Source organism: Xiphophorus couchianus, chromosome 2, assembly GCF_001444195.1.
Source record: "Xiphophorus couchianus chromosome 2, X_couchianus-1.0, whole genome shotgun sequence".
Taxonomy (NCBI): domain Eukaryota; kingdom Metazoa; phylum Chordata; class Actinopteri; order Cyprinodontiformes; family Poeciliidae; genus Xiphophorus; species Xiphophorus couchianus.
The window spans coordinates 13,779,842-13,806,186 of record NC_040229.1 but is presented as its reverse complement, the minus strand read 5'-3'; the positions used below and the strand labels follow the sequence as shown (position 1 = coordinate 13,806,186).

The 26,345-nt window shown below is 36.9% G+C and overlaps 1 protein-coding gene across 6 annotated transcripts in view; it reads left to right on the top strand.

Moving 5' to 3' along the window:
• scaper (S-phase cyclin A-associated protein in the ER) overlaps positions 1-26,345 on the top strand; it is a 64,400-nt gene that overhangs the window by 12,658 nt on the left and 25,397 nt on the right. For 4 of the 6 annotated variants that reach the window (XM_028028658.1, XM_028028667.1, XM_028028649.1 and 1 more), the window contains 15 exons: positions 1,292-1,645; positions 2,656-2,823; positions 2,939-3,002; positions 3,083-3,200; positions 4,441-4,552; positions 4,977-5,117; positions 5,235-5,390; positions 5,496-5,638; positions 5,929-6,010; positions 6,106-6,258; positions 8,224-8,331; positions 11,622-11,758; positions 17,688-17,753; positions 18,497-18,623; positions 24,102-24,217. In XM_028028658.1, the coding sequence (XP_027884459.1) occupies positions 1,292-1,645; positions 2,656-2,823; positions 2,939-3,002; positions 3,083-3,200; positions 4,441-4,552; positions 4,977-5,117; positions 5,235-5,390; positions 5,496-5,638; positions 5,929-6,010; positions 6,106-6,258; positions 8,224-8,331; positions 11,622-11,758; positions 17,688-17,753; positions 18,497-18,623; positions 24,102-24,217 (2,045 nt within the window). The remainder of the gene's footprint in view (positions 1-1,291; positions 1,646-2,655; positions 2,824-2,938; positions 3,003-3,082; positions 3,201-4,440; positions 4,553-4,976; positions 5,118-5,234; positions 5,391-5,495; positions 5,639-5,928; positions 6,011-6,105; positions 6,259-8,223; positions 8,332-11,621; positions 11,759-17,687; positions 17,754-18,496; positions 18,624-24,101; positions 24,218-26,345) is intronic. The other 2 variants (XM_028028679.1, XM_028028689.1) reach the window with 1 other exon arrangement.

Here is a 26,345-nt window from a genome sequence, read left to right as displayed (position 1 = left end):
TAATAATGCTTTCTACAACATGTATTCATTATTTTGATACATAGACTTATCACTTAAATAAACTTTATTTGCAGGACATTTTTCATGCAGATGTATTTAACACAAAGTGCTGTAAGAAGCGTAAAAAGAGATGAACCGTTCAGTATAAACTCCCCAAACTAGGACAAAGGTTTATCAGTTAAAGGATGATGAAGTGAGAAACTGAAATCATTTAGTGAGGAAACAATAAATAAATAAACATAAAAACTAGCAAAGACTAAACATTATAAAAACCTAAACCCTAATAAAATTGCAAGCATTTTATTAGAGTTTTCACATGAAAAAGTATTGAATAACCACAAAACCTTTTTAATATTGCTCAATGAAACAAATATTGCAAAACATAAGTGATAATTGACTAACTAAAAACTGAAGGACAGGTAAAGGTTGTAATAATAGGCAATTTCATACATTTTGCTGTTTTTTTAATATTTTTTTTTTTTTAAAGATCTGATTAATATAACAATTGGTTCTACATATTATAGAAGTGAGTACTTAAACTATTGCATTGGACTGAGAGAGAAAATAGTTTTGTTAAGTTGTTAATGTGGCTTGTGTAACTTAATTTAGAATCTGATGCGATGCAGAGGTTTTCGACCTGATCTGCAGAGATTATGGCCAGTTGAAATGTGTTTTTTCTGAGAGGCTGCTCATTCTGCTTTTTAATTGAATTGCACGATATTAGCTGGTTAGTCAGGTTATCTTCCCAGTTAGTGCCTGCAGTCGACATGCCACTCGTACCTCGTATATCAGTTTTAAAAACCATTGCCTTTATGAAAACGATGAGGAGTTTTCATAAAGGAAGTGAAGGAGCACTGTATTTATTGTTTTGATACTTAGACTCTTAAACTGATACATAAACTTTATTCGCAGGACATTTTTCATGCAGATGTATTTAACATAAAGTGCTTTTTCCTTTTCTTTTTTTTAATGGCTGAAAATATTTCCAAACAATTGAAATATTTTTTTAGTGTCAGCAAATGGAAGTATTTTTGGTCAACTATAGAAAAATCCGATTAAATCAGCACTTTGCCATCTGATTAACGTTGCTTCCAACTCGAGAAATATTGTGATGTAAAGTTTAAGAACATTATAGAACCTCAGGATATCTTGACAGTGGTGACTGGCCCATGTCTAAAAGCATGTTAGTTCAGCTTTCCTGCATGATTTGTTTTACATCATCATAATGAACTGGATGAAAAAAATGCATGTCTTTAATTCAGTTTGTGTGTTTGTGTGACTGTTGGTGCAGCCTCCAGCAGAGCCTATACAACACTCAGAGCACTGTGTCGACGCACCCTGTGAAGACGTGCCTCCCCCTGTAGCATCACTTGTCCCATTCCAGGCCACAGAGTGCCCCCAGTCCAAAGCCCCAGTCCCACCAACAGACTCTATTACTATGTCAATCCCAGTCTGTGCTCAGACCATTACAGCATCCGTCGACATGCACCAGACGAATGGGCTCAGTAGTATGTTGGCCTCTGGGGACGCTGGAGCTGAGGGAGGCGCGTCACAGGGCATGACAACATCTGCTCCAGGACGGGCCGAGGCTCCCATGGCAGCGGTGAAACTGGAGAGTGTGCTGGACCCCACAGAGCTTTCTACTGTGAGTGCTGAGAGATGGAGGAGCAGAGGGAGGGGATGGCTGAGAGGGCAGAGATCCCCTAGGGTTCTTTATCGCCTAAACAAAGTCGGTCTCAAGAAACCTTCAGACCAAAATGTGCAGACATGACCCTGTAGCTCTGTTTAGTGTTGGGATAGCAGCATTCATTGGTAAAAATAGCTGTGACTAGATGGCTTATGTATTACAGAAAGCATTTCAAGACTGTTGGTTAAAATGAATCTCTCAACTTCAAGTAAATGTTTGCATGTTTTTTGGTACATGAGATTCTGCTCCAAATTGTATGCAATTATAATGCAATTGGTGTTAAAAGGCAAGTGTAGTGTCTTTTAGGTCATCATGAGACTAATTTAATATAAAATTAAGAAATCCCAAACCGCCCTGAAGAAACTCCAAAATAAATTATGCCTTTTCCACTTAAGATGGTTTGAAGCTTGTGCTTCCCTAGAATTGTGTATTTTCTATTTTTTAACACTCCAATCCTTAAATTAAGATTTAAGTTGTCTCCTTCCACCATCTCTTCACCCTCACTGTTAATGTGCCCTGCATGACTTTTGGATGCTTCCTGACTTGTAATAGTTGTGGTGGTTGTGTGGTTTAAACTGTGATTGGATTGAAATGGTATTTTGATTCTTGATGCACGCTCATAAAAGTCATAGCAGAACCTTTAACTGATTTTAAATAGTCCTTTACCTGGTATAATAATAAGAAGTAAATCACTTTCAGTGTATTATGCTTATACCATTGCATGTTAAGTCCTCAAAGATACTTAGAATGAAGCGAAACATGAAACCAATCATACACATTAATCTATAGAAGAGTTTATATTTCTTTTAAAGGTTTTATTTATTCCCAGATATCTTTTATTACTTTTTTTTGTAAGTTAAATATTTTTTGTAGTCTATTTACCCAGCGTAAAGTGTTTAAGTTTGAACCATGTTACATTTTTAAAGTGGTTAATTTGTTTGTCTAATTGAACTGGTGGATGTGCGCAGCCTCAGTCAATGGCAGAGGTTCTGGCCAAGAAAGAGGAGTTGGCGGACCGGCTGGAGAAGGCCAATGAGGAGGCCATAGCCAGTGCCATCGCTGAAGAGGAGCAGCTGACCAGAGAGATTCAGGCAGAGAATAACGACCTGGAAACTGACAATGAAAGTGATTTTTCTGTAAGATTACGCATGCTTTATTTGTTTTACTTCACCATGTTAATTTTTAATCAGAAATTAATTGATTAAAATCAAGAAATTTTGTAAATTGATTAAATACAACTTTCCACCAAAGGCTAACAGTTGTGGGGTTTATGGAGGCAACATCGATTGGAGCGATATGTTGGCTGAATTTGATGGTATGGAATGTAACGTCTGCCATTTTTTTATGCAAGAGTCACAGAGGTCAGTATATTTAAATTGGTTTCCCTTTTTGTAGCTCGAGAATCTTGGCGTCAGAGTACCTCTTGGGGGGATATGGTAGAGGAAGAGCCGGCCCGCCCTCCTGGACATGGAATCCACATGCATGAGAAATTGTCCTCTCCATCACGCAAAAGGTAAAATATTTTTCTTTTACGCAGATTTTCCAAGTGCTGTTTGGTTTAATAAAGTGATTTCTCACAATATTGTTTTGTTCTGCTCTGCCATTTCAAACTGATCAGATGTAACTACTTAATGTTTGAGAAGCAATTTGACTGTTGTCAGAAACTGTTTGCAAATTATATTTTGTTGTTCAGGGGATTTTAGGACATGAAAGTTCGCTAACCCAGAACTAGTATTTAACTGTTTTTAAAAACTATTTTTGGTTTTGTCTTCCAAAAATACTATTGTTTAGTTTGTATAGATAAAGTTGAATCATAATTAGTCTAGCAACTTACACACATCAATAAATCTTTGTGACTGGAAGTTAGCTACAACCAATTCTGGAGCTAAACGGACAAGAAATGCAACAGAAGGCAACCTAAACAATGTGCTTGACTTAAATGAATTACAACCTGACAAAGAGATGGTATTTATCAACTACTTTTGTAACATTTGTACCCCAGAGTGTAAAGGAATCGTTCCAATATTTTCTTGAGAATATTTACATAAAGACGTAATACACATTAATTCACTTTTTTTTCTCAGCTTTCTTAAACTGAAATCTTTACAGCTACTCTTTAATTGATCCCTACCTTGCTATTTGTGTTGATGACACCTGGCATAGCTTGAGACGTGAGGAAGTGAGGAAGATGTTATGGAACTTTCCTGTCTGAATGGTCAATTTGTATTGGGCTCAAATGAGTGGAATTCTGTACCAAAACGTGTCATTATCATGTTTTTTTTTTTTTTTACATTTTTACTCCTGTTAAAAGATGAAGTTTCATTGCCCTCAGTTTTTCAGAAAAGTATTGACCAAAGTAATCAGAAAGCAGGCTAAGCCATCAGTTTAATTTTCAAGCATCCGCCTTACAAAGGTGAATATGGGGGTGTGGAGGTGAACCTACATACACATACACATGTTATCTACAGTAAATACTGTCTGCAGTGACTGTAGATAACAATATAAAGGGTGATTAAGTGATCTTTTTAAAGGGTAATTGCTGCAATATTTCAGATTTCATTGGTCATAGTTTCATTGGTTCTGAAGCTGTTGTCCTCATATGGAGGAATTTTTGATACGTCAACCTTCCCTTTTTCCCCCACTAATTGATATCATGATCATAAATTAGTTTTTTTTAATCCCTTGTCATTTTTTGCAACCTCCCACCATTTTAAGGCAGGTCACTGAATGATTTCTTTCCATAATTTTTACAGAACAATTGCGGAGTCAAAGAAGAAACACGAGGAGAAACAACTGAAGGCACAGCAGCTGAGGGACAAACTCCGTGAGGAAAAGACGCTCAAGTTGCAGAAGCTCATGGAGAGAGTAAGTCAGCTGGCCTGATGGCTAGGTTACTAAAGAAACTTTATTCAGGCTGTGCTCACACTGGCTCACAACGAGCATGTCTTTCAACACACTGCCTCATAGAATCACTAAATATTAAAATTCTCTCCTGTTACATTTAGGCCAGCTGGCCGCAGCCAGACATGAGATCTCTTGCCAAAATCTACAGCCTTTCATGAAGTTTGTTTTCATTCTCCAAGCCATAGCAAAATGAAAAAGTCGTCGAATAAATTGGGTTAACCACATAAATTCATAAAGTGGTGTTTATTCTTATTAATCCCCACAAGGACATGCAAGTGAAGGCATAAAATGGGGGCAGAGGGGATATCACTGTTTAGTCTTTATGAATCTATTATGCATTCTTCTAGTCTCACCTCACCAGCTGATCACTCTTCACTTTCTGTAGGAAAAGGATGTGCGAAAATGGAAAGAGCAGTTGTTGGACCAGCGTCGGAAGATGATGGAAGAAAAGCTTTTGCACGCCGAGTTCAAGAGAGAGCTGCAACTCCAGGCCATTGTGAAGAAAGCTCAAGAAGAAGAGGCCAAGGTAGAGAAGGGAATTCCTAAAAAATTCTATCAATGTGTCCTTTCCAAAATTTAAGTTTGAAACAACATCACTTAGTTTATGTTGTGTGTTCTTGCCATTTTCTGTTTGTAACATCAGGTGAATGAAATAGCTTTCATCAACACTCTGGAAGCCCAGAATAAGAGGCACGACGCCCTAGCCAAGTTAAATGAATATGAACAACGCCTTAATGAGCTGCAGGAAGAAAGGCAGAGAAGACAGGAAGAGAAGCAGGCTAGAGATGAGGCAGTGCAGGTTGGGTTTCTATTTATTTCATGTTTTAGTCTGTTTGTATTTTTAATTTGCCAATTAGACTGTTAGCTATATCTACATTTAGTTATTTTTCTTTTGCTCTTGTAGGAACGCAAGCGGGTCTTAGAAGCAGAGCGGCAGGCAAGAGTGGAGGAGCTGCTTACGAAGAGGAAGGAGCAGGAGGCTCGTATCGAGCAGCAGCGGCAGGAGAAAGAGAAAGCCAGGGAGGATGCAGCAAGGGAAAGGGCCAGGTTTGTGCTCTAACATTGCTTAAATTTGGGTGTTTTTAATCTTGTTTTAGGATACATGTGAATTCAGTCCTGTTTTGATAAAATTATGAATTACTTTTTTCCATTATACAAGAATATCTACTTTCACTACTTACTAAAATGTGAAAAAGTTCAGAGTATGACTACTTTAATCTCTTACTAAAATTCAGCAAATAGATGTAAAGCATTTGTCAATTATCTGTTATATTATTGAACAACATAAGGTATGTATGTGAGCATTTACATTTAACTACATCTTTTTAAATCTAAAGAGACCGAGAGGAGCGTCTGGCTGCTCTTAGTGCCGCCCAGCAAGAGGCCATGGAGGAGCTTCAGAAGAAAATTCAAATGAAGGTGTGCATATTTTGCTGTTTTTGCAGACATGCTCCAGGAATATCCTCTTTCCTAATAAACCTACATTGTTTTCATTGTTTTTGGATTTCTCCCAGCATGACGAGAGCAGCCGAAGGCATATGGAGCAAATAGAGCAAAGAAAAGAGAAAGCTGCTGAGCTCAGCAGTGGTCGACATGCGAACACAGACTACGCCCCTAAACTGACACCTTACGAGCGCAAGAAACAGTGCTCACTTTGTGGTGTTGTGGTATGTAATGTTTCAGAGCTTGTGTTGTCTTGTGTGTCATTTTGCTCAAACATTCAAATGGAAATTCAGCATTAGCATAAAATTCTCCATACAGCAAAATAATATGAAGGGTCAAATTAGCTGAAAGTGGAATATCTGTTCTGTAACTTTAAATGTGTCAACAGCTAACTCTGAATCAGATTCAAATGTGTGACAAATGCCAAATGTCATTAACTATTTACATAAAATAATTCTTAGGAACATTTACCAAGAGCGGCATTGGCATGCTGCCAACCAAATCATCATAAACATCATATCAACCAGCGCAATGTTTAAATGTTTATAGCTGATTATGCACAAAGAATAAATGATAGCTGCTGATAAACAATAGGAAACGGCGGAAAAGAGCCGAGCAATATGGCTAAGACTAATAAGACACGCTGGACAACAGAAGATGGAGGAAGCCGGCCATCTGTGAAATCCTGTGACTTGTCATTAAAGGTGGATGCTGATTCACCAGATATTAAATATTTCTCCCTTTCAGCCACACACTATTTAGCACAACTCTGTTGGGGTTATTTCAGTGTTGAGAATCACATGGTGGAAATGTTGTGGAAATGATTAACATTGCATTTAGACACACACTGTTAAGTAAAATTGATAATGTTATAGGATTTGCTGACCTGAATCATTATTTGATGTTGGCTTGTTTAATTATAAAAACAGGAAAAGACTAATGTACCGTTTTTTGGGCTTTGGTAATTTGAAGCAACTTTGATGCAATATTTGGCTGTCTCCATAGGAAAAATGCTGACTTGAAGGTTATTCAAAGGATTTTTAAAGAGTGCTCATTTAAATGTTGATTTAACAGCATTTATTAAACTGACGTATAAATTACTATATTCCTTTTTTTTTTCTTTTAAAGCATCTGGCAGTAAATTGCACAAGCACACATTTATCTTTGATTAACTGGCTGCCATTATAACAAGGGTGGGACACCTTGGCACTTCCAACCGGCATCAGATAAAGAGAAGGGTCAAGGGCAAAATAGGGAATCTTGTTAAAATGTTAACTGACCTTGGGCTGACATCTGACACCAGAGATCACGGATGGGTCAGCAGCGAGCACTTTGTTTAATGACATTAAACACAAACCACCTCAAATGGCCGGTTTGCAGAAAATGATTAAAAACTATTGCTGCTTTCACTACTGCTTCATCGCGTGGCAATTTATCAGACAAGCTCTACAGTAAGACCTCCTTGAAAAAATGTTCATACCCTTTGAACCTTTGTGCTTTCAAGTTACACAATGTGCAAACTTCCATGTATTTATTAGGGGTTTTATGTATTAAAGCAATACAACATAGAACATCATTAGTATGTGTAAGTAGTAGTTCCAACTCAGAATCTGTGGCAAAACACCCGATCAGACTCAGAGGACAAAGCAAAACATTCAATTTCTAGAAGTTCAAAGCCGTTAGAGACATTTTACAGAATATGCAGTGAAAAGTGGTTCTAAAAAGTATTGAGTCGAATTTAATTAATTCTTAAATTATTCATATTTAGAAGTAAAATACTTTTAATTCATTTGTTGATCATTTTTTTATGTTTCCACTGATATTTTGACAATGTATTTTTGATAATGAGCTGAAGTCATTGAGACTTGACCGCTTTCTTACAATTACCTTGATCTTTAACTCCCTCAAAATATTCACAAATGTGAAATAATTGAGGAAGTATGAATAATTTTGCAAGGCACTATTTATCCTGTGCAGGTAAAATAGTGACAAACACAATCTTCCTTAAGTTGGAGTTAGTGCAGCATGTGTTGTACAATTTATTCTCTAAACTGAGGTTTAGCAGCCATAGATTGGCCCATTGTTCTTATCTGTGTGATGTATTGTGTCACCAGGGTAGAACCCTTTCTTGCTCTTGCCTCCATTGTGCCCATTGCACTGACCTCTGACCACTATGTTTGCTTTTGCAGATCACCTCAGAGGTGCACCTGTTCAGCCACACCAAGGGCAAGAGGCACCAGCAGGCCGTGCGAGACAGTAGCAGCATCCAAGGCCGGGAGCTCTCTGATGAGGAAGTGGTGCGTATCACCAACACGCTGCTGGGAACAAACATCCCTTTATTGTGTCAGAGACTAGTGCCCTGCTGCCGCTTGTGTTTTGTAAATAGACAAAGTGAAACAGCAGTTGTCCTTTTGACGTAGGCAATGTGATCGTTTATAGATCCTATTATATTCTGTCACAGCACTGTTGCTTGCTTTGTGAGGTTAGAAATGTACATAGTTAGGCTTCAGTGAAGGTTTGATGTTACCCTGTTGTCCCTAGGCCTTTTTTTTTGTCATAGAGTGGCTTTCTGTGGGAAAGCAGCTTCTTATTGCAAGGCACTCTGTCAGGCTGCAATATGAGATTGGCTTTTCAGTAAAGCTCATTGTGTGGCTGACAACTGTTGGTGCTAGAAGCAGCCCCTTTGGTCTTCCTGCTCCTTTTATTTTACCTTTTAACACAGAACAATCAATACCTCTGACTTTTTGCTCTCTCCATTATAATAATTATTTCCTCTTATCTCACTATTTTTAGGCACTTACTGCATTTTTACTTCCCTCTTAAGTCATTCGGAGCATACATTCGGATTTACTTACACTATTTTATAACATTGTCACTGTTTTCCTAAAAGGTGTAAATCTAGTTTTTTAGTCAAAATTGTAGCATACTCAAATTAATCTCACCGTTTTTAGTTGCTGTTCCTACTGATCTGTTGTTTCAGTGAAATATTTTAGCACAGCTTTGGAACCATGCAGCTATTGTGAAACTTAGCACAAACTTACATTTTTGTTTTATTTATGTTTTTTACTCAAGACTTTTTGGGTAAAGTTCAAAATGTGATTATTGCCTAGATCAGATTAGAAGGAAGAATGTACTACAGTTTGCATTTTTATTTTATTGATCATCTCTGTCAACTTTGTATGACAATTGTCTGATTATATTAAAAATTTACTTTTTATGACCTGTCTTGCAGCTTTTACAAACTGTATGGTGGGTCTAGTTGCCTTGAAGATAGATTTGTTCTACGCAAGTTGAAAATCTAGTTTTTACTACTACTAATAGATCTTCTACTACTACTGCATCCATTGCCACTGTTACAACTAAGAATATATCTACCACTACTATTACTACTACTAATAAAAAATAATAATGTGCAAGATGCATTTTTTATTTTAAGTATCTAAATAAATCAGTGTGTTACGTTTCCTTTGTGGTATTTAGTATGTGTATATTTAACCTGCCAATTCAGATTTTTGCCAATAGAGATTTCTTTTTTAATCACTGACATTGTAAGGTGCTATAAGGTCACAATACTCCCTCACTGTTCCAGTCTTATTTTACTGAAAAATATCGAATAATACCCTTGAAACAATACAAACTTGTTTTAACTGCATATGAGGTAGTGCTCTCAGATATAAATGAAAAGTTTGTCTTAATTCTCTTATGATTTGGTGAGCTTATTTATTAATCACCTCAGAAAAAGGTGCTTGATGTTGTTATCTTGTTCTGAAACACTAAAACAAATATCATTGTGGTAATTTGATCTTTTGTAGAAGGATAGCTTTACCTTAAGACCAACATGACATGCAGATGTATGCCAATCAAAAGGGTTTTGTATTGAACTAAAGCACCAGTGAACAGATAAACACATCCTGTAAAATATACATTTGTAAAAAGCTCCCTTTTTAGATGTGTGACTGGCCAGGTTGTCAGGAAGAGCGAGAGACATTTCCAGCGCTATCACATTTCTGCCATCAGAGCCAATCTGTGATATTGTGCTGGAGCTGCGCCCTTGGGTCAGTGTCTTTGGTGCTTTGTTTCTGTGGTTCTGTGGTAGACAGCTGTCTGTCATCAAGGCTGAAACTCTTAACTGCTAAACTTGCCAAGAAATTGTAGTTCGTGTCTCAGTGTTGTCCACTGATATTCCAGCAGCGTTTGATCTAGCTGTTGAGATTTTTGTAATCCATGATGTTTTGGTTTAGATGACTAAAATACTTCCATTAGGTAAGTGGCTTGTGCCTCTCAGAGATATTACAGATCAGCTACTTCTCAATCACAGGACAGCTTTGGTCATGAGTCATGACTGACCTGCAATATTAGTGATAAGAGGGGAAAGATACATACGTATAAAGAATATAGAAATTGAAATGTAATGAATGATTTGTTTTCAAAAATCCTACAGCAAAATACTCTAAACAGCACAACAAACTTTGTCACATGGAAATTTAAATTCTTGAAAATAAGACGATGTGCTATAATTTGTTATAAGTTTTCTGAATTAATTAGTTATAACAAGAATAAATAGAGACTTACTCTGCTAATGTGATGTATGACTTTCTTTTTAGGCTTTAAATTTTGTTTTCAAAATGTAATCCATGCCTTTTATTCTTATGGAAAAGACCGTTTCACTTTCTATAGGTTAAGTTTGGATTCAGTCTGTACTTTTGTGGAACTAATTTGCTTTTGCACAATTGAGGTTTTTATTACCCCTCTCAGTGACAGCCTCCATTCATACAGCAGGTGCAGAGACAACACTTGACCAAAGGCTATGGTATCCCACACACAGGTTAGCTCCACTACTGAAAAGAAACCCTTTATCTGATGGCCATCCTATTCTCTGGGGTGCTAGATGACAGGATAATTGGGTAATTGGTTTCTTGCACATGCATCGTGGTGTCCAAATGGAGTTACATTCCCCTGTCTGCTGGTGGAAACATCAGAATCATTTGACAGTGCCCAGACAGAAGGCAACACCTCCAGGGGGCTTGCATGTTTATGGGTGGGCTTGTAGATATAAAAGACAATGGAGAGTTAGAGGTAATCACTCGTGCTGGTGGCACACAATGTAGATCTTTTTACATGTTTGTGAGCAGTTGTGTATTCACTAAAAAACTACACCAATCAAGGTTTTGAGCCATTTCTTCCTTTTTTTTATTCTCTAGTTGCTAATGGGTATGGTGTGTTCACTGATATGAAAAAAAAATAGTTATTTTGAATTTCTTAACCACCTGTCATCAGTTGGCACTCATCAAGCTAAAATGTGTCCAATTCTGATCAATAGCTGGTTCCTTTGTGGGTGTCTTTGTGTTTATTGTGCAATAACATTTCAATGTAAGTTGTTTTGGGTTTGACAATAATTATGTTTCATATGTTAGGTGTTTACAACCCTGCAACATTTGACTGAATAGTTTAAACATCCAGAAGATTAAGCTGGTGGTTCAGTTTCTCTCTGTGTTATATATTTTTATCTTCTACAATTGATTACATTTTCTAACAATAATTTTCCAGCTGTATATATACCACATACCTTTTTCCATTATTTTTTTAGGAGCATCTCTCCTTAAAGAAGTATATTGTGGACATACTGACAGACAGCTCCGTCTCCTCTGAGAGTGTGAAGGATGGTGAAGAGCGCCAGAAAGCGAGGAAGAAAGCAAAGAAGCTTCGTGCCAGAATGAACTCCAGGTAATAACATCCTCTTTTTCTCTAATTCTGTCCAACAGTTTTTTGTCCCGCTTGACTCTTATCTTCTCACACACTCGAACCAAACCTGAGCCAGAACTTTTTTTATATATATATATATATGTGACAAGGAGTCAGAAAGCGGATTATATTTGCATCCTTGCTATCTACAAGATGGCACTGATGAGGTGAATTTATGACCACTTTCTGTGATTGGGGAGCAAAGCTGCGGATCGATCCATAGGTCCTCTTCTTCCCTCTGTAAAGAGCTCTTCTCCAAATTGCTGCCATAGCACCGCCAAATCTGAAGTCTCCTTTAGTGTACAAGATATATGTTAAAGGCGGTATGAGCATGTCTATTTTTTTTTTCTTCTTCTACGTTATTGATTTTTAAATGATGCATCAAAGTAAATCAATAGTAATCAACAAATTGGAGGTGATGGTGCTATATGTCATAACCTGAACTTCAACTCTGTCAGATTAATTCACTGTCAAAAACGGGAGGAGAATGGAAAGAGACGATGTTGACAGTTTTTATTGACTAACAGCAGGTATAGAGATGTTATTGAGGCAGCTTATTGGAGGATTTCATCATAAACAAATTATCATCAACACATGAGATCTATTTTATATACACTCTCACACACATGCCTATATACACTTTTCAAACTGTGATAGTCTAATTAATTTAGCACTACGAAACTTCAAATAAATGGTGTCATGCTTCTAAAAAACTGTGAACACCAATCTAAAATGATTAGGAAACAAATTAATTGTTTCTAAATCATTCTATAAGTTTTTCATAATAAGAGTTATTTTTCAGTCACATTGTGTTTGACATATGGCCTGAATAGCACTGTTGAATTAAAGTTTGATACAAAAAGGAAAGTGAAGTTACTCCAGCAGTATATGTGTTTTTGTGTGTGTGGTTTTTTTTTAGAGGTTTAATTTTGGTTAAAATCTATCATTCTATATTTAGCTTGACATTATAACAAAATTAATTGAAGGAGAAAAAAATCATTTTCTATATTTCCCATAATAAAATACTTTTCACTATGTGTTTGACATATTACCTGTTAATTTGGGCACTGTGAAGTTACTTTCACTCATTCTCTCATTTTAACCATTTTTATCTAGTTAGAATGAGAGAAAAAAAATTTGGCATTTGTGGGGTTTTTTTGTCTTTTTTTTTCTTATCTATAAAAGTGTTACTTCAAAACTGAGATATGTACTGTTAGTTTGTGCAATGTTACATCCCTACAATGAACACATAGAAGTGTGTAAAAAGTGTTGGTTATTTGGGGTCTTGCACACATTTGAAATAACTTGAGTGGCTGAGAATTGAACTTCTTATCTCCCAAGATGAGGATAACTACTCTTTTAACTGATCCACAGCTGCTGCCTACCCCTACACTAACCCAGCCTCACTCAAGAGTTATTGCAAACCTTACTGTGAGGAAAATAATGTCTTCAATTGGTGAAGTTATCCTGAAACTCTTGTGTTAGACCATGGGTCACCTGCTAAAGTTATTGATGCCCTAGATTTTTAAGAAGGCAGTTTGGATTAAGAAGGACCACCTTGAATTAAAATGGCTAGAGTTTTACACCTGATGATGATAATACTGGAAGGCAGCAAAAGCTGAAGGTAAATTTTTGGAGCAAATATTTTTAAAGTAATCGTGTAACATTCCTGCTGCAACTACAAGTGAACTTTTTGTAAGCTCATAGCTACTCTTAGCCTAGCCTCTACCAACCGCACACTGTGCCTATAAAAACTTCTTAACCCGTCGGATGTTTTACCCTTTTATGACTTTTACTAATCAAGTATGACAACAAAATTTGACTTTTTTTTTTTTATTTATTTTTTTTTTTTTTTACAAAATTCACAAAAATACTGTTAAATTGAAAACTGATTTCTACAAAGTAAAAAATAAAATCTTTAACAGGAAAGGAGTGATTGCATAAACATTCAACCCCTTTAAAAGTGTCTAGTGAATTTGTCCTAATAGTGTCGCAGTGAGTGGAATGGAGATCACCTGAGTACAGTGAGGCAGTCTCAAGTGATTCTAGTATAAAGACACCTGTGTCTGGAAGGTCCATTCACTGGTTAATCAGTATTCCTGGCTAATATTACAGCATGAAGACAAAACAACAACAAAAAAACCCTCTCCAAGCAAATCAGAGAAGAGGTTATTGAAAAGTATCAATCAAAGGGTGAATGCTAAAAAATCTTTAAGTCAGTAATCATCCCCTACAGTTCAGTTAAATTCATCATCAAGAACAGGAAGGATTATTTCTCGTGTAAATCTACCTAGGACAGACAGTCTTCATAAACTGAGTGACCGTACAAGCAGGAGACTAGTGCGAGAGGCCACAAGGAAACCTGTAACTACATTGTAGGAGCTACAAGCTTCTGCACCTGAGGTAGGAAGACAAGAACTGTCGCCCGGGTTTTTCACCAGTCAAAGCTTTATGGGAGATTAGCAATGAGAAAGCCACCGCTGGAAAAAAAAAAAACATACATCAAGTGTGACAAAAGACATGTGGGAGACTCCGAAGCAGCATCATGCCAGATGTGGAGACGTTTCTCAGCAGCAGGCCCTGGAAGGCTTGTAAAGGTAGAAGATCAAATTAATTTAACCATATGTAGGAAATTCCTGAAGGACAATTTGTTCCTACCTGCAAGAGAACTATGGCTTTGGAGGACATTTATTTTCCAGCAAGACAAAAACCAGAAGCATCCTGCTAAAGCTACACAGAAATAGTTTGAAGACAAACAGGGTGGATGTTCTGGAGTGGCCTAGTCGAAGCCCAGACCTTAATCTCAGAGAGTATTTGTGGCTGAACTCGAAAAGAACCGATCCCCACCAACCTGTCAGAACTTGATCAGTTTTACAAAGGAAAATGGAGTAATATTGCTTCATCCAGATGCTTCATTTCAACCTGACTGAGGCAATCCAAGTACACTCTGGGTTGCATTGCAGCCAAAGTTGAGTCTACTAAATTTTGTTGTCAAAAAAGCCAAATTTTGTTGCTCACAATTAATTTGTAAAAGAAATAAAATTATAAAACATCCAACAGGCATCAGTCAGGCCTATACTTTTTATAGGCACTATTTTTTTTATTACCAATTTTTTGATGGGGTCCCTTAAATTCCCGAGTTTGATTTTTACTTCTTGAGTCTTAAAAGTTGAGCATTCATGGCTAAATGAAAGGGGAAAAACTGCCCATTGATGTCTCAGCTAGAATCTTGACTAAATTTGATGCAAGAATGAAATGTACTCAAGACAGGCAGTGATGCATTAAGTTTTATTCTATGTGAGAGCCAAACCTGAATTATTCATGATTTTATGGCTTTTTTTCATCCAACAAAGTTAATCATCCACATCGCACAATTTCAAGTTCTTTCTGTTTGAGAGTCTGGATTAAGCCCAGGTGCATGTTTGACCGTCTGCCATAATTAACCGAATCTGCGCTGAGTTTTAACTAATTTCGTGTGGCAAAATATTCATAGCTAAATCAGTTTATTTATATTTCGTAGTACGGATGGAATGAAGTGGTGGGCTGCAAAAGGACATTGAGAACCAGTCATATGTCAGTAGTATATGTAAAAATTGTTTAGCTTTAAACAATTATTAATAAAAAATAGTCTTAAATTTAAGAAAGCTTAAGAATATTTAAGAAATAAATCACAGTAATCTTTAATGAACAGTTATGATGACACAAATCTTTGTAGATGGAAACTAAGTCTCATAATTTCCTAACTCCCTTCCTAACCTGGAAAATAATCTGGTTTAATGAATATGGAGTTGTCCTTGATCATCCAGACTAGTCTGATCTGAATTGTGAAATGGGTGGAGATCACTTAGTCAAACAGATGGTTTTCTACATTGATTGTTGCTGTTGAGTACTGTTTTTTCTTAAAGCCCATTCTGAACATATGTGGTGTTTGTCTTTATATTGCTGGAGTCCTGCTATATTGGTGATTTACTAACTAAAAACAAGCTTTGCTTTTGTGAAACACATTTTTTCTTTCCGCGTCACAAAAACCCCTCCATTATAATCATGTTTGCGTAAGGCAGACTTATTTTCAAGCCCTCATTACAGATAATGTATGAATTATGAGAAATTTCTTAAGATAATATATTACTGTTATGCTTTTCAGAAGAGAATATACATTCTTAAATGACTTAAGAGACAATTACAAGCTTAAACAACCATCCATCTCCTACACTTTATTCTCTGTACTGGTGGGGTTTTTTGCCTTTGTGAGTCTCAGCGGTGCTACGAAAGTGACAACATGATCTGCCTCTGTTCACCATCACTCTGCAGCAGACCCGCTGAGACCAGCACTCAAAGGCAGCAGCCCTTTAGAGGTCATAAATAACACAGAGCTCCCGTAAACATAAAGGTGAGCCACTTCACCGCTGGGTGGAAATGAACCATTTTATTGGAACACCGTATGGTGTCTGTAAAAAGTGAGGGGTTCCCACACCCACGCTCTCAATGCTGTAATGCAGTACTGTTGTATCATAAAACAGTGCAATCGTACCATAGCCAGCATTTTTATTTTTAATCAATTTGACCAACATTCGATAATGAATGTTTTTGAATTCAAAATAAACTAGTTTAATTTTATGTAAGCAGCATTTAAGGGCAAGACGGTTCGTTCTTTACAGGAGTGTCCTTGATTTGCACTTGTGCACTTATGAAGTGTTTGCTGTTGATCTAACCTCTAATTATTATGCTGTTTTAGATTTGATAGAAAACATTTAGTTCATAAGTGGTCAAATAAACATAATTCTTTCTATTGATTATATCTTGATGTTATTTCTATGCCTTTCCTGTAGTTTTTGCTACCCTGTTTTCTATAATTAGAGTTCTGAAGAAAGACTTTAACTAATTCCTTTTTGACCTAAAAGGGTATAAAAAATTCATATATTTGAAAAAGTAGCAAACAGTCCTCTGTTTTTTTTTTTTTTTTTTTATTTATGTCTTATTTCTTCCTTGCTTAGGTTTCTTACCTTTGTCTCATTGCTCTTTGCTTATTGTGCAATTAGTTGTCATGCTCTAAGAGTTCCTGCACAGTCGTAAAAAGTCTGCCAAAGAATGAAATTAGCTTTTGTCATTTTCCAAGTCTGGAATTGAGCGGTGTCTTCTGGATTTGAGGAACACATGTATATTAAAACCCAACTAGATTAATTGTTTGTATAAGTGTCAAAACTCAAGTCCTGAAAAGTACAGATCGTTGAACTGAAAAATATATAGGAAATCTGTGTTCTACTAATTGACTATGCTTAAATACCTGAGTTCATTAGTTGATCGAGCATAGCTGGTCCTGATTTGATAATGTAGAATACGGACAAATCCACCTGTCTGATCCCTGGAAGTATCTGATTCCATCAATCATGAGATTAATTACTGGAAGACCCTTGTTCAGACTTTGATCAATAGTTTCTTATCATGTTTGGGAATTCCTGATAAAAGATATTTACCCTTAATCAGATTTCTCTTGCAAAGATGCACGCGCACACACACATACACACACACCCCCTTTCCCCCTCAACCTGATAATGTCTAATGTCACTGAAATAATAGCACATGGTTTTTCTTACTTCCACACACTGTTAATGTGAGACATCAATGAAAATGTTACACTGTATTCTCAACAAAAGCAAGACAATGTAAAGAAAAAAATCCCAGTATTAAGTGTTGATGAGATGAGTTGACAATAGCAAAGCATTTGTCCCTACGGACCCAAAGTCTGTTTATTTTAAGCTGAGTTACATGACGATTGGCTGAGAGGCCAAATAAACTGAGAGGGTTTGAACTGTTTTCCCACTTTGATCCTCTACTTCCTTTACTGACAGGCAAAGGTCTTTTTTTTTTTCTTCATGGACTTTAAAGATGTTTTCTGCTTCTCATTTTGTAGAGCGAAGGAATATGAGAATTCAATGGAGGCAAAGAATCAGGTTCTTGACTCCCCATACAAAGCCAAGTAAGTGTAACTATATTGGTCATTAAAACCTGATAGTTTTTGCTTTTATAAAATGGTTATGCTTAAATAATTTTGCAGTTTGTTAAAGAAAAGAAATCTATATTACAAAATATTCAGTTGAACTTCCTTTAGGTAAGATTAATTTCAATAAGAATTTGGACTTTTTTTATAATGCAATTTCATTTTGCTACAAAACCAATCATTTATTGATCTAATAAGACATTTTAAGTTTGGAAAAACTAATAATAGTTTTATATTAGTCATATGTGTGTGATTAGGATCTTTTCCTGCGTCTTGTTTGTTTAAGGTACTGTTTTATTTTTTGTTAAATTATAGCAATTTCTCCGGGTTCCTCCCACAGTCCAAAAACATGACTGTCAGGTTAATTGGTCTTTCTAAATTCTCCCTAGGTGTTTTACTTTGATTTTAACTTTGATCAAATAGTTTTTACTTTTACTCAAATAGGGACCCCAAATCAGGCCCCAGTTTTTACTTTTACAGTTTTTTAAATTTACAGTTGTTCTTAAGTTTACTAGTTATTTTACCATATGTCATTATATATTTTGACATTAAAGCAGGTCAGTTTGTTGCATAATTTATGTAGGATAAGTTGTATCTAAGATAATAAAGCTTGCAAATGGTTAAATGTATCCATACTAATTTTCTTTAGATCTGCTGCTTTTGGTAAAAATTTAACATGAAAACTAGTTTGAACAAATTTCCCTTTTTTCCTGTCCGTTCAGATTGCAGCGTTTAGTTAAAGACCTACTGAAGCAGCTGCAGGGCCAAGATGGAGGACAGTGGGCCAACAACAAAGCATCTGGACTGGACAGAACTCTGGGAGAAATCTCTCGTATCTTAGAGAAACGGGTACATGAACAAGTCAATTACACATACACAAAGTTTCCACACAATTTTAGGTGCTTGGATTATGTTTTTGGTCTTGCTTTGTTCTAAATGTTTGCTGATTTGTTTTTGGGCATTAGTTTTTTTGTTGAGATTCACTTTCCGTTTTTACAGTAACATTTATTCCCGCTACCCTGCCCCTGGTGATTCCCTAGCAATGAGCAAATTAAAGACCGATGCAAACTCTGCAAGAAAAGATAAATGTGTTCTTTTACTGGAGGTAAAAACAACAAAGATTTTTCTGGCAAGGATATCTCATTCTTCACATGGGCTCAAGGGCAGAACTCTTGGGAAGTTTGCATAGGTCTATCCTCCCACAACATTTGGATATAATACTTGTCGGACACCACACCATAAAAAGATTCTGCCCAGATAAATGTGTCGTCAACAAGCTACAAGAACTCTTACACTTGGGCTGAGAAAACCAAATGATGTCATTTTGTTCTTGCAGTCGTGGGAGAGGAAACAAACTCCTCTGTTCCTGTAGAGTAAAGGCCCGCATTGTGTTTTCACTGTTCACATGTTGCAAGTAGAGGAGCTTCCAAGCACAAGAGCAAATTATGTCTTTTGTTTAGACAACTGTAAATATTAGTTTACCAATCAAATAATATAAGTTTGAGTAAATTACTCACAGCTGTAAATTATGTCTATATAAGCGTTAGTTGAAGCATCTGCCCCAGAAGGTTTTATTCCCCCACAACAAAACGCATCAATTTGAAAGTGAAGGAATTAAGAATTGCATTAACAGCCTCCATGCTTAAGATGAGAAAAATATACAGCCCACTTCCTGTTACGAGGTGTAAATTTCATGCCACGTTGCGGTTTGAACCTTCACAACAGCCTTCTGTGCATGCCTCTGGGTTTTAGAATAGAGATATTATAATCCTCCAACTGTAGCGACGGGGGCGGCTGGAAGGGCCATTACCAAATTTCCCCAGAGATTTAAAGAAAGAGGTGGCGATGGTGGGTGGCAGAGCATCCTATAAGAGATGAGGAGGAGACAAGCATGATATGAGCAGCACGCAAGCTGTTGCTACATGACGACTCCGCCCCTTAGCTTCACAAACTCCCAGTGGGAGGTCAGGGGTCAGTGGGCCACAGGGTTCTATTCAACAGTAGAGTCACAGAAAAGAGGCTCATCAAGTCTCTGTCTGCTTACATTTGGTTTGTCTTTTGCCTCAATTTAAAGGAGATTTTTTTAACTCTTTTGGAAAGTTTTGCTTTAACACCTATCATCACAGATATCCAACCATTGTTCAGTAAAACCGTGATTCAAACATGAGGAAGCTTGGGGACCACTTTCCCCTCTAATCTTTTGACAAACTCAAATAAATAATCTCTCCATCAGAGAGTTGCTGTCTGGCCCAAGAGTCACTTCAAATTGAAGCCATTTAGATTATTTGACCTAACAAGCATCTCATGTCACAGACTCACCTAGTGATTTGTTTTTCTCTCCCATATCTGATTCAGCCTCCACTTTCTTAGCTAATTCTTTAGGCAGCACGGTTGTTTGTGCCCCTTCCTTCCCACTTTACATCTGACGCTAGATCTACTTTCTGACCTAAGTCTGTTTCTCCCTCTGTGGCGTTTAAGGGTTTGTATAATGTCAAAACTGCCAGCTTTTTTTCTTTTCTTTTTTTTCTCTTTTTTTTTAAACGTTATTTACGGTGATTGAGGAAAGCAGGGTTTTCGGCCATTTTTACTTTTATTTTTCTTTCACACACCTGCCTAATTATTAACCATGTTTATTTACTTATAGTTAAAATGTTTACAACCACTTTTAGATCAATTTTACATAAATAAGAGGAACGTATATGACAAGTTGGAGACTTTGAGGAATGTGGTTCTCCGAGGAACCGGCAACTGCAGAGTGTATTTACATTTTCATTTGGTTCCTGTCAAAGCCTGGTTCAGCTGACTGGTGGACCTGATGGAGGTTGTGAGGGGCTGTGGGGGAAGGTGAAGGACAAAGTGGCAAGACAATGGCATTTCTTGGTTGGGCCTCTGCCTGTGATAAACGCAGTTTGGGTCAGCAGTGTCACAACTATGCAGCCATAAATTACTGGAATCAAGGTAAATAGAGGTTTAAGAAAATTTACGGTTCCAAAACTACTTCGATTTTCAGATTTCATTGTTCTGGTTAAAAATCCTTTCGCAATGCCAATGAAAACGCCAGAGTGGACAGAAGTTGTTTCTTTTGTGATTTTTCCTGTACAGGGTATTAAAGTAGTGGCCCTCTCCCGCTTGTTGTTGAGCCCTGTATGTCAGATTTTTAATTTGATTGTAGTATAAAACTGGACAAGAAACATATTGTCTGCACAGGGTAAATATTGAAATGCGTCATTCTTCATTGAGATGAAACGCATGTCGTATTATATACACAGAAGTTTACACTTCAAAATTAAGCTTTGAAAATATTTAGTCCTGCAATTTTGTGGTATACAGGTGACCTGGTCCACTGTATGATGATGGGATTCATGTGTACCAAGACTCATCTGTCATATTAATCTGGCTGCTCTGCGTTGTAGCATTAAAGGGGGTGTGCACCTGACTTTACGTCACTGATTAAAGTCTGTCAATAATGAAGTCTGCCCTTTTGTTGTCCGTCTGTTTGCGGCACTGCATAACTGAGACTGTGTCATTCTCTTAGCAGTAATTAAAGTTCCTGGTAGGAGGAGACTACTGTGAGCAATTTAGCTGGGCTGCTGGGTTGCAGATATTGTTGCAGGAATCACCAGCTGTCTGGGCCTTCCCATCAGCTGGGATAACAATAGTCTGTCTGGACAATAATTGGATGAGACTGCTCCTGTTGTATAATTCAGGAGCTAATTCTCACCCAGGTGTTGCTCTGGTCTTGGGGAAATTGTCTAACCTGTCACTATGCATTGTCGGGTCTTCTGCTAGGTCATTAACAGATAGAGTAGAGCCTTAGTGTTTGCTGTATTCTTTTGGGAAGCGGAATTATTTCAGACATTTTAACCATATGCGAAAAGACGAATAAACTCTTTGCTCTTTACATTTCTTCTTGGTTCATGTCTGTCTGGTGATCAAACTGTTTAAAACATGGACAACGTCAGTCACTTGGCTGTGGACTTTATTTGTCAAGCTAGGAAGGATAGTCATAGACTTAGACTTATTTTATTGTCATTGCACAAAGAAACATAAATGAAATTGGCAATGAAATATCATTGCTTGGCCACTGGAGCACACACAAGTGTGCCTATAATTACATAATATACAAAATAATAATGTGTTGATACATATATATGTTGCTAGATATATCTAGTCATGAGATTTCCACAGTTACAGCCCTAACTGAAAATACCAAAATTCCACTAGAAACAAAAAAATTAAGATGATTGTATAACATGACTTGTTTAGAAAGCAGTCACAAGTTCATTTTTAAGGACCTGCTGTTTTCTAGCATAATTTCTTTCTAGGAGGTTACTTAGCTGTGATGCTTATAGAATCTGTATTCTGGTGCCTTGTAATATGATACTAAGCAGTTAGCAGTATCAGTAGATACTGCTACCGATACAGTTGCAGTATCAGTAGATACTGCTAATTGGATGCAAATGTTTCTCATTCTCACTCACACATATTCACAGGAAACTAAAGTAGACCATGTCTGCCTTACGTTAGTCTGTTGGTTTAAAGCTAAGTTAGCCTTCATCATCACAACAGAAAAATCTGTCGGCAGGAATGTAAATGAACAGACAAGCAAGAAACGCTGTTCTATTTTTGTTTTGCAGGAGTCTCCAGGATTGGATAGATCCCAGTGTGCTCCTTTAATACCATTTGATGACCTACTATGAAAGAGCTGCTTTTTCTCACTTAGCTTAGAGGCTTTTAGATTGGTGTGTTGATGGGAGGGATAGCAGTGGGGTAGGTCAAACTCTGTGACTGAGACTTAATTGATTAGACATGAAAACTGTGGAAATATACATAAAAGAAGTAACAATAAGGTCTTACCCAATCATTATTTCAATTCTTCAGGCATTATATGAGTTATTTCACATAATGTTTATGTTATGACATGTTTAATGTTTTTGTCAGACGCACATGTTACACCCTCACAGATCCTTTACAGTGTTAACCAGAATTTAGGAGCAATTTCCTAAGCAGCAGGCATACATGACAGATGAAGAGCTTATCTGTAATTTGGAAGAGCACTACTCTCTCAATGTGTTCAGGCTTGTTAGAAACTTCTCATCTGTGGAACAAAAGCACAGATGAAGTGGATGGATTTTAGTGCTGACACAGTGCTAAGGAACCTTGTAGGTTGACGTAGTGACGGGCGGTGGAACACATCAACCTGTGGCGTATGAGGGTGGCCCTCTGTCATCAGCTCTGTGCCAGTTTCTATCATCTCTGTCAGCTCAGATACAAACATGCCTGGTAGCCATTGGATCTCATGCCTGGCTTTGTACTAGTTGATGTAGAGGTTACTATAACAACACTTCTAACCTTCTATCAGTTACTCTATCATTACACAATGGCAGGTTGAATCTTTTTACATGTGTACAAATTAAATTCTGTGAAATGAACATGGACCAGTTGCTGCCTGGCATAACAGCATACAACGGTTGTAAAATTGGTTTCAAACTGCAAAAGAAATTCAGTTTTACTCTTTCTACATGTTTAAAGCTGTTACTGCACACTCCCTTCCTTCAGCTAGCAGAAGGAAGGCTCCCACAATTTTTCCCCGCTTAAGAATATTTCGTGCTTCAAAGAACCCAGGCAACCAATAAGTATTACAAATAATTTTAAGAATGATCATTGCTCAATATTGCTGATTTAATACAAATAATGATTGATTGTTTGTTCTGAAATGAAATTGATCATTTTTATTTGAAGTTATTGTGGTGAAACTGCGGTGTTTTTACTTAAAGGTTGTCAGACTATTCAAGGAAACTAGGAGACAAGCCCGTTGTGAAAGAGTGTGAAGCTTAATAGATGTTAAGGTTGAAAGAAAGAAAGTAGTCCTGTTTTCAAATAACATGTTGTAGTAATCCTAGTGGATACTGACACAGCAGGTGTGGTAAGACATACGCACTTAAAAAGGGCCCTCCAGTTTTATAGTCTAAATAGGTTCTAGTATCCTGATTTCTCCAGTTGCCCTGTTCTTTAATTACCAGACTGACATTTTCTCACTTTCACTTGGTCTGTTGTCATCTGCCGAGACCACCCTGGTGCTAACTAGAGCCTGCAGACCATTTGCCTTTAACTGAAACTTGATTGTTGTGGGGCGGAGCCAGACTGTGCACTTTTGAGATTAAACAGGAATACTAGAGGGACCACTTTGTTTCAGATTTCAGTCCCTCGCCTCCGTAGGAAAGGAAAAAGGTTCCCTCCCTGCTCAGTGCGGTATAATCCCCTGTCCAACCGGCTTTCCGCTGTCCCCCACCGACTGTAACTCTTTCTGTCTCTTTGACTCGACAGAATAATGCAGACCAAGTGGCCTTCCAAGTGGGCGGTGGCCTGAGTGCTTTGGAGCAAATTTTGCAGGTCATCACTTCTGTTACCACACCCACTGCAGTCCCACGTATTCCTATCAAGTGAGTACAATCCCCAAACTTCCCATTATTATTATTTTTCTGCCACTTGCTATCTCCAACTACAATGAGAGATTGTAGCCACATTTGTCATGATGTGACAAAGTTTCAGTTTCAAGCCAGCAGGGTGAGCTGTCTCTTAAACTTGTAGTCCTCTTTGACTTTGTTTTTTTTTTCATCATCACCAGTTGCTTTTAAAAACTGAGGGACACTCAGCATTGACTCTGTTTTCTTTTTAGAAGAAGTACAACTTTATCTTTAGCTTAATAATTATTGCTAGAAAAGACACTTGTATTATTATTATTTGCTTGAAGCGATATTTATTTTCTAAGTTTAATTTTCTTTATGTAAATTTGTTGAGCCAGAATATTTTTTATGAACAAAACTGTCCATAAGAACCATTCCGAGAAGTTCATTTTATTTTTGTCATCGTCTCCTAAAACAAGTAGATGCAGGTCAATTTTGCTTGTTTTTTGTGTTTATGGTTATTTTTATATTACGGTAAATATTATAAAACAGTATTTAGATCATTAGGTGTATTTGACAGAAGGAAAAGTTGTTTTTTATGCCAAACAGAATAAAGTTTAACAAACAAACGTATTAAGTTATGTCTGAAGAAAAAATCTGTTCATTGGTTAGGAAAAAGCTATTTTGAGATGATCAAAGATTCCTCTTTGGGGTCATACAGATACCTCATAGTTTTTGTTTTTTTAATGATGAATGTAGACTAATATTCATCCTCATCCTGTTCTTATATGAACCAATCCTACGCTCTTAATGTCCTCCTTTCTTTGGGTCTTTGTAACTTCATTTTATGTTGGCTCTCATAACCCTGCATCATTTTCTCTTTTGGGATTTACATAAGTACAGTTGGTTAATCTTCATTGAAGTAAATTCTTACAGCAGTTTGTTACAATAAATCGTCTGAAAATGTGTTCAGTGTTCCCCTTTTAAGGAACAAGCAGTAGTTGTATTTCTCTTATTGGTATGAGTTTGTGTTATTCTCCCAAAACATAAAAGGCACATGTGTCCCATCTATTATGTAGAGCATGGAACATTTTTCAGTTGGGGTCTGCATGGCCTGCTGTAGATAACCCCAAAGAGACTGCTGTGCTCACAAGTGGAACTCCGTAATGGACTCGAATGGCCTTGCTCTCCCATTCATTAGCATTTACTGGTTTCTCTGTCTCTGCTAATGGACAAATGCTTCTTATATTTATAAGGCTTTTAAAGGACATGGCATATGTATTGATTTTTTTTTTTCTTCTCGCATATTTCAGAGCCTTTCAATCTTGGTTGCAATATGAAGGAATTCCAAGCTCACTTCTGTATTTGAAGAAATAAGATTGTGAGCAGAGTCTTTCTGCTCATAATCGTATTGCAGTACAGATGTACGCCTCATTTAAATTTTCTTTGCTATTAATACTTGTTTTTGCTTTAGTGCGATGAAGACTGGACTCATTCTTTTTCTACATTCCTACATTTCAAGCAAACGCAGAGGGATTTTTGCCTGATGCTAAACTGATAATTCACTGAGCTGCTAAGAATTTTTAAAATTCCAAGCCGTTTTAACCAGTGAAGAACAATTCAGTTCTGATTTGACTTCATTTGGTGTTGTTTTAAACAAGCTCCCATCTAAAGTAGTCCCAATGACTAAAACTCCTGTGAAATTGATTTTCTTAATATTTTCACAAATAAAGCTACTGCAGATCATGAACTGTGTTTTGAACTGATTTCTTACAGTTTGAGTTTGATGAGTTAACATATTTTGGGTTTCAACTAGACATCATCAATTGCAGTCTACATTTGTTTAAAAGAAAACAGCAAATTAATCCTTATGCTTATCACCAGATTGGAAGCTCAGGATTGCACTGAAACATCTTGCATTGTTGGCACATCACTAACAAGACGTTATGTACAAATTCAATGATTCCTACAAATCACTGAGTTATTCCTTTCTATAAATAGAATAAATGTTTAATAAATAACAAATTTTGTTTAGAAGAAACAATATGGTAACGGTATAGCTACTGTATATATATGAGTATATTTATACTCTTTAAATCCAAAGTGTAGAAATTCGTTTTAGTTCAACTTTCTTGGCTTGTTTAACCTGAAATGCAGGACAGGT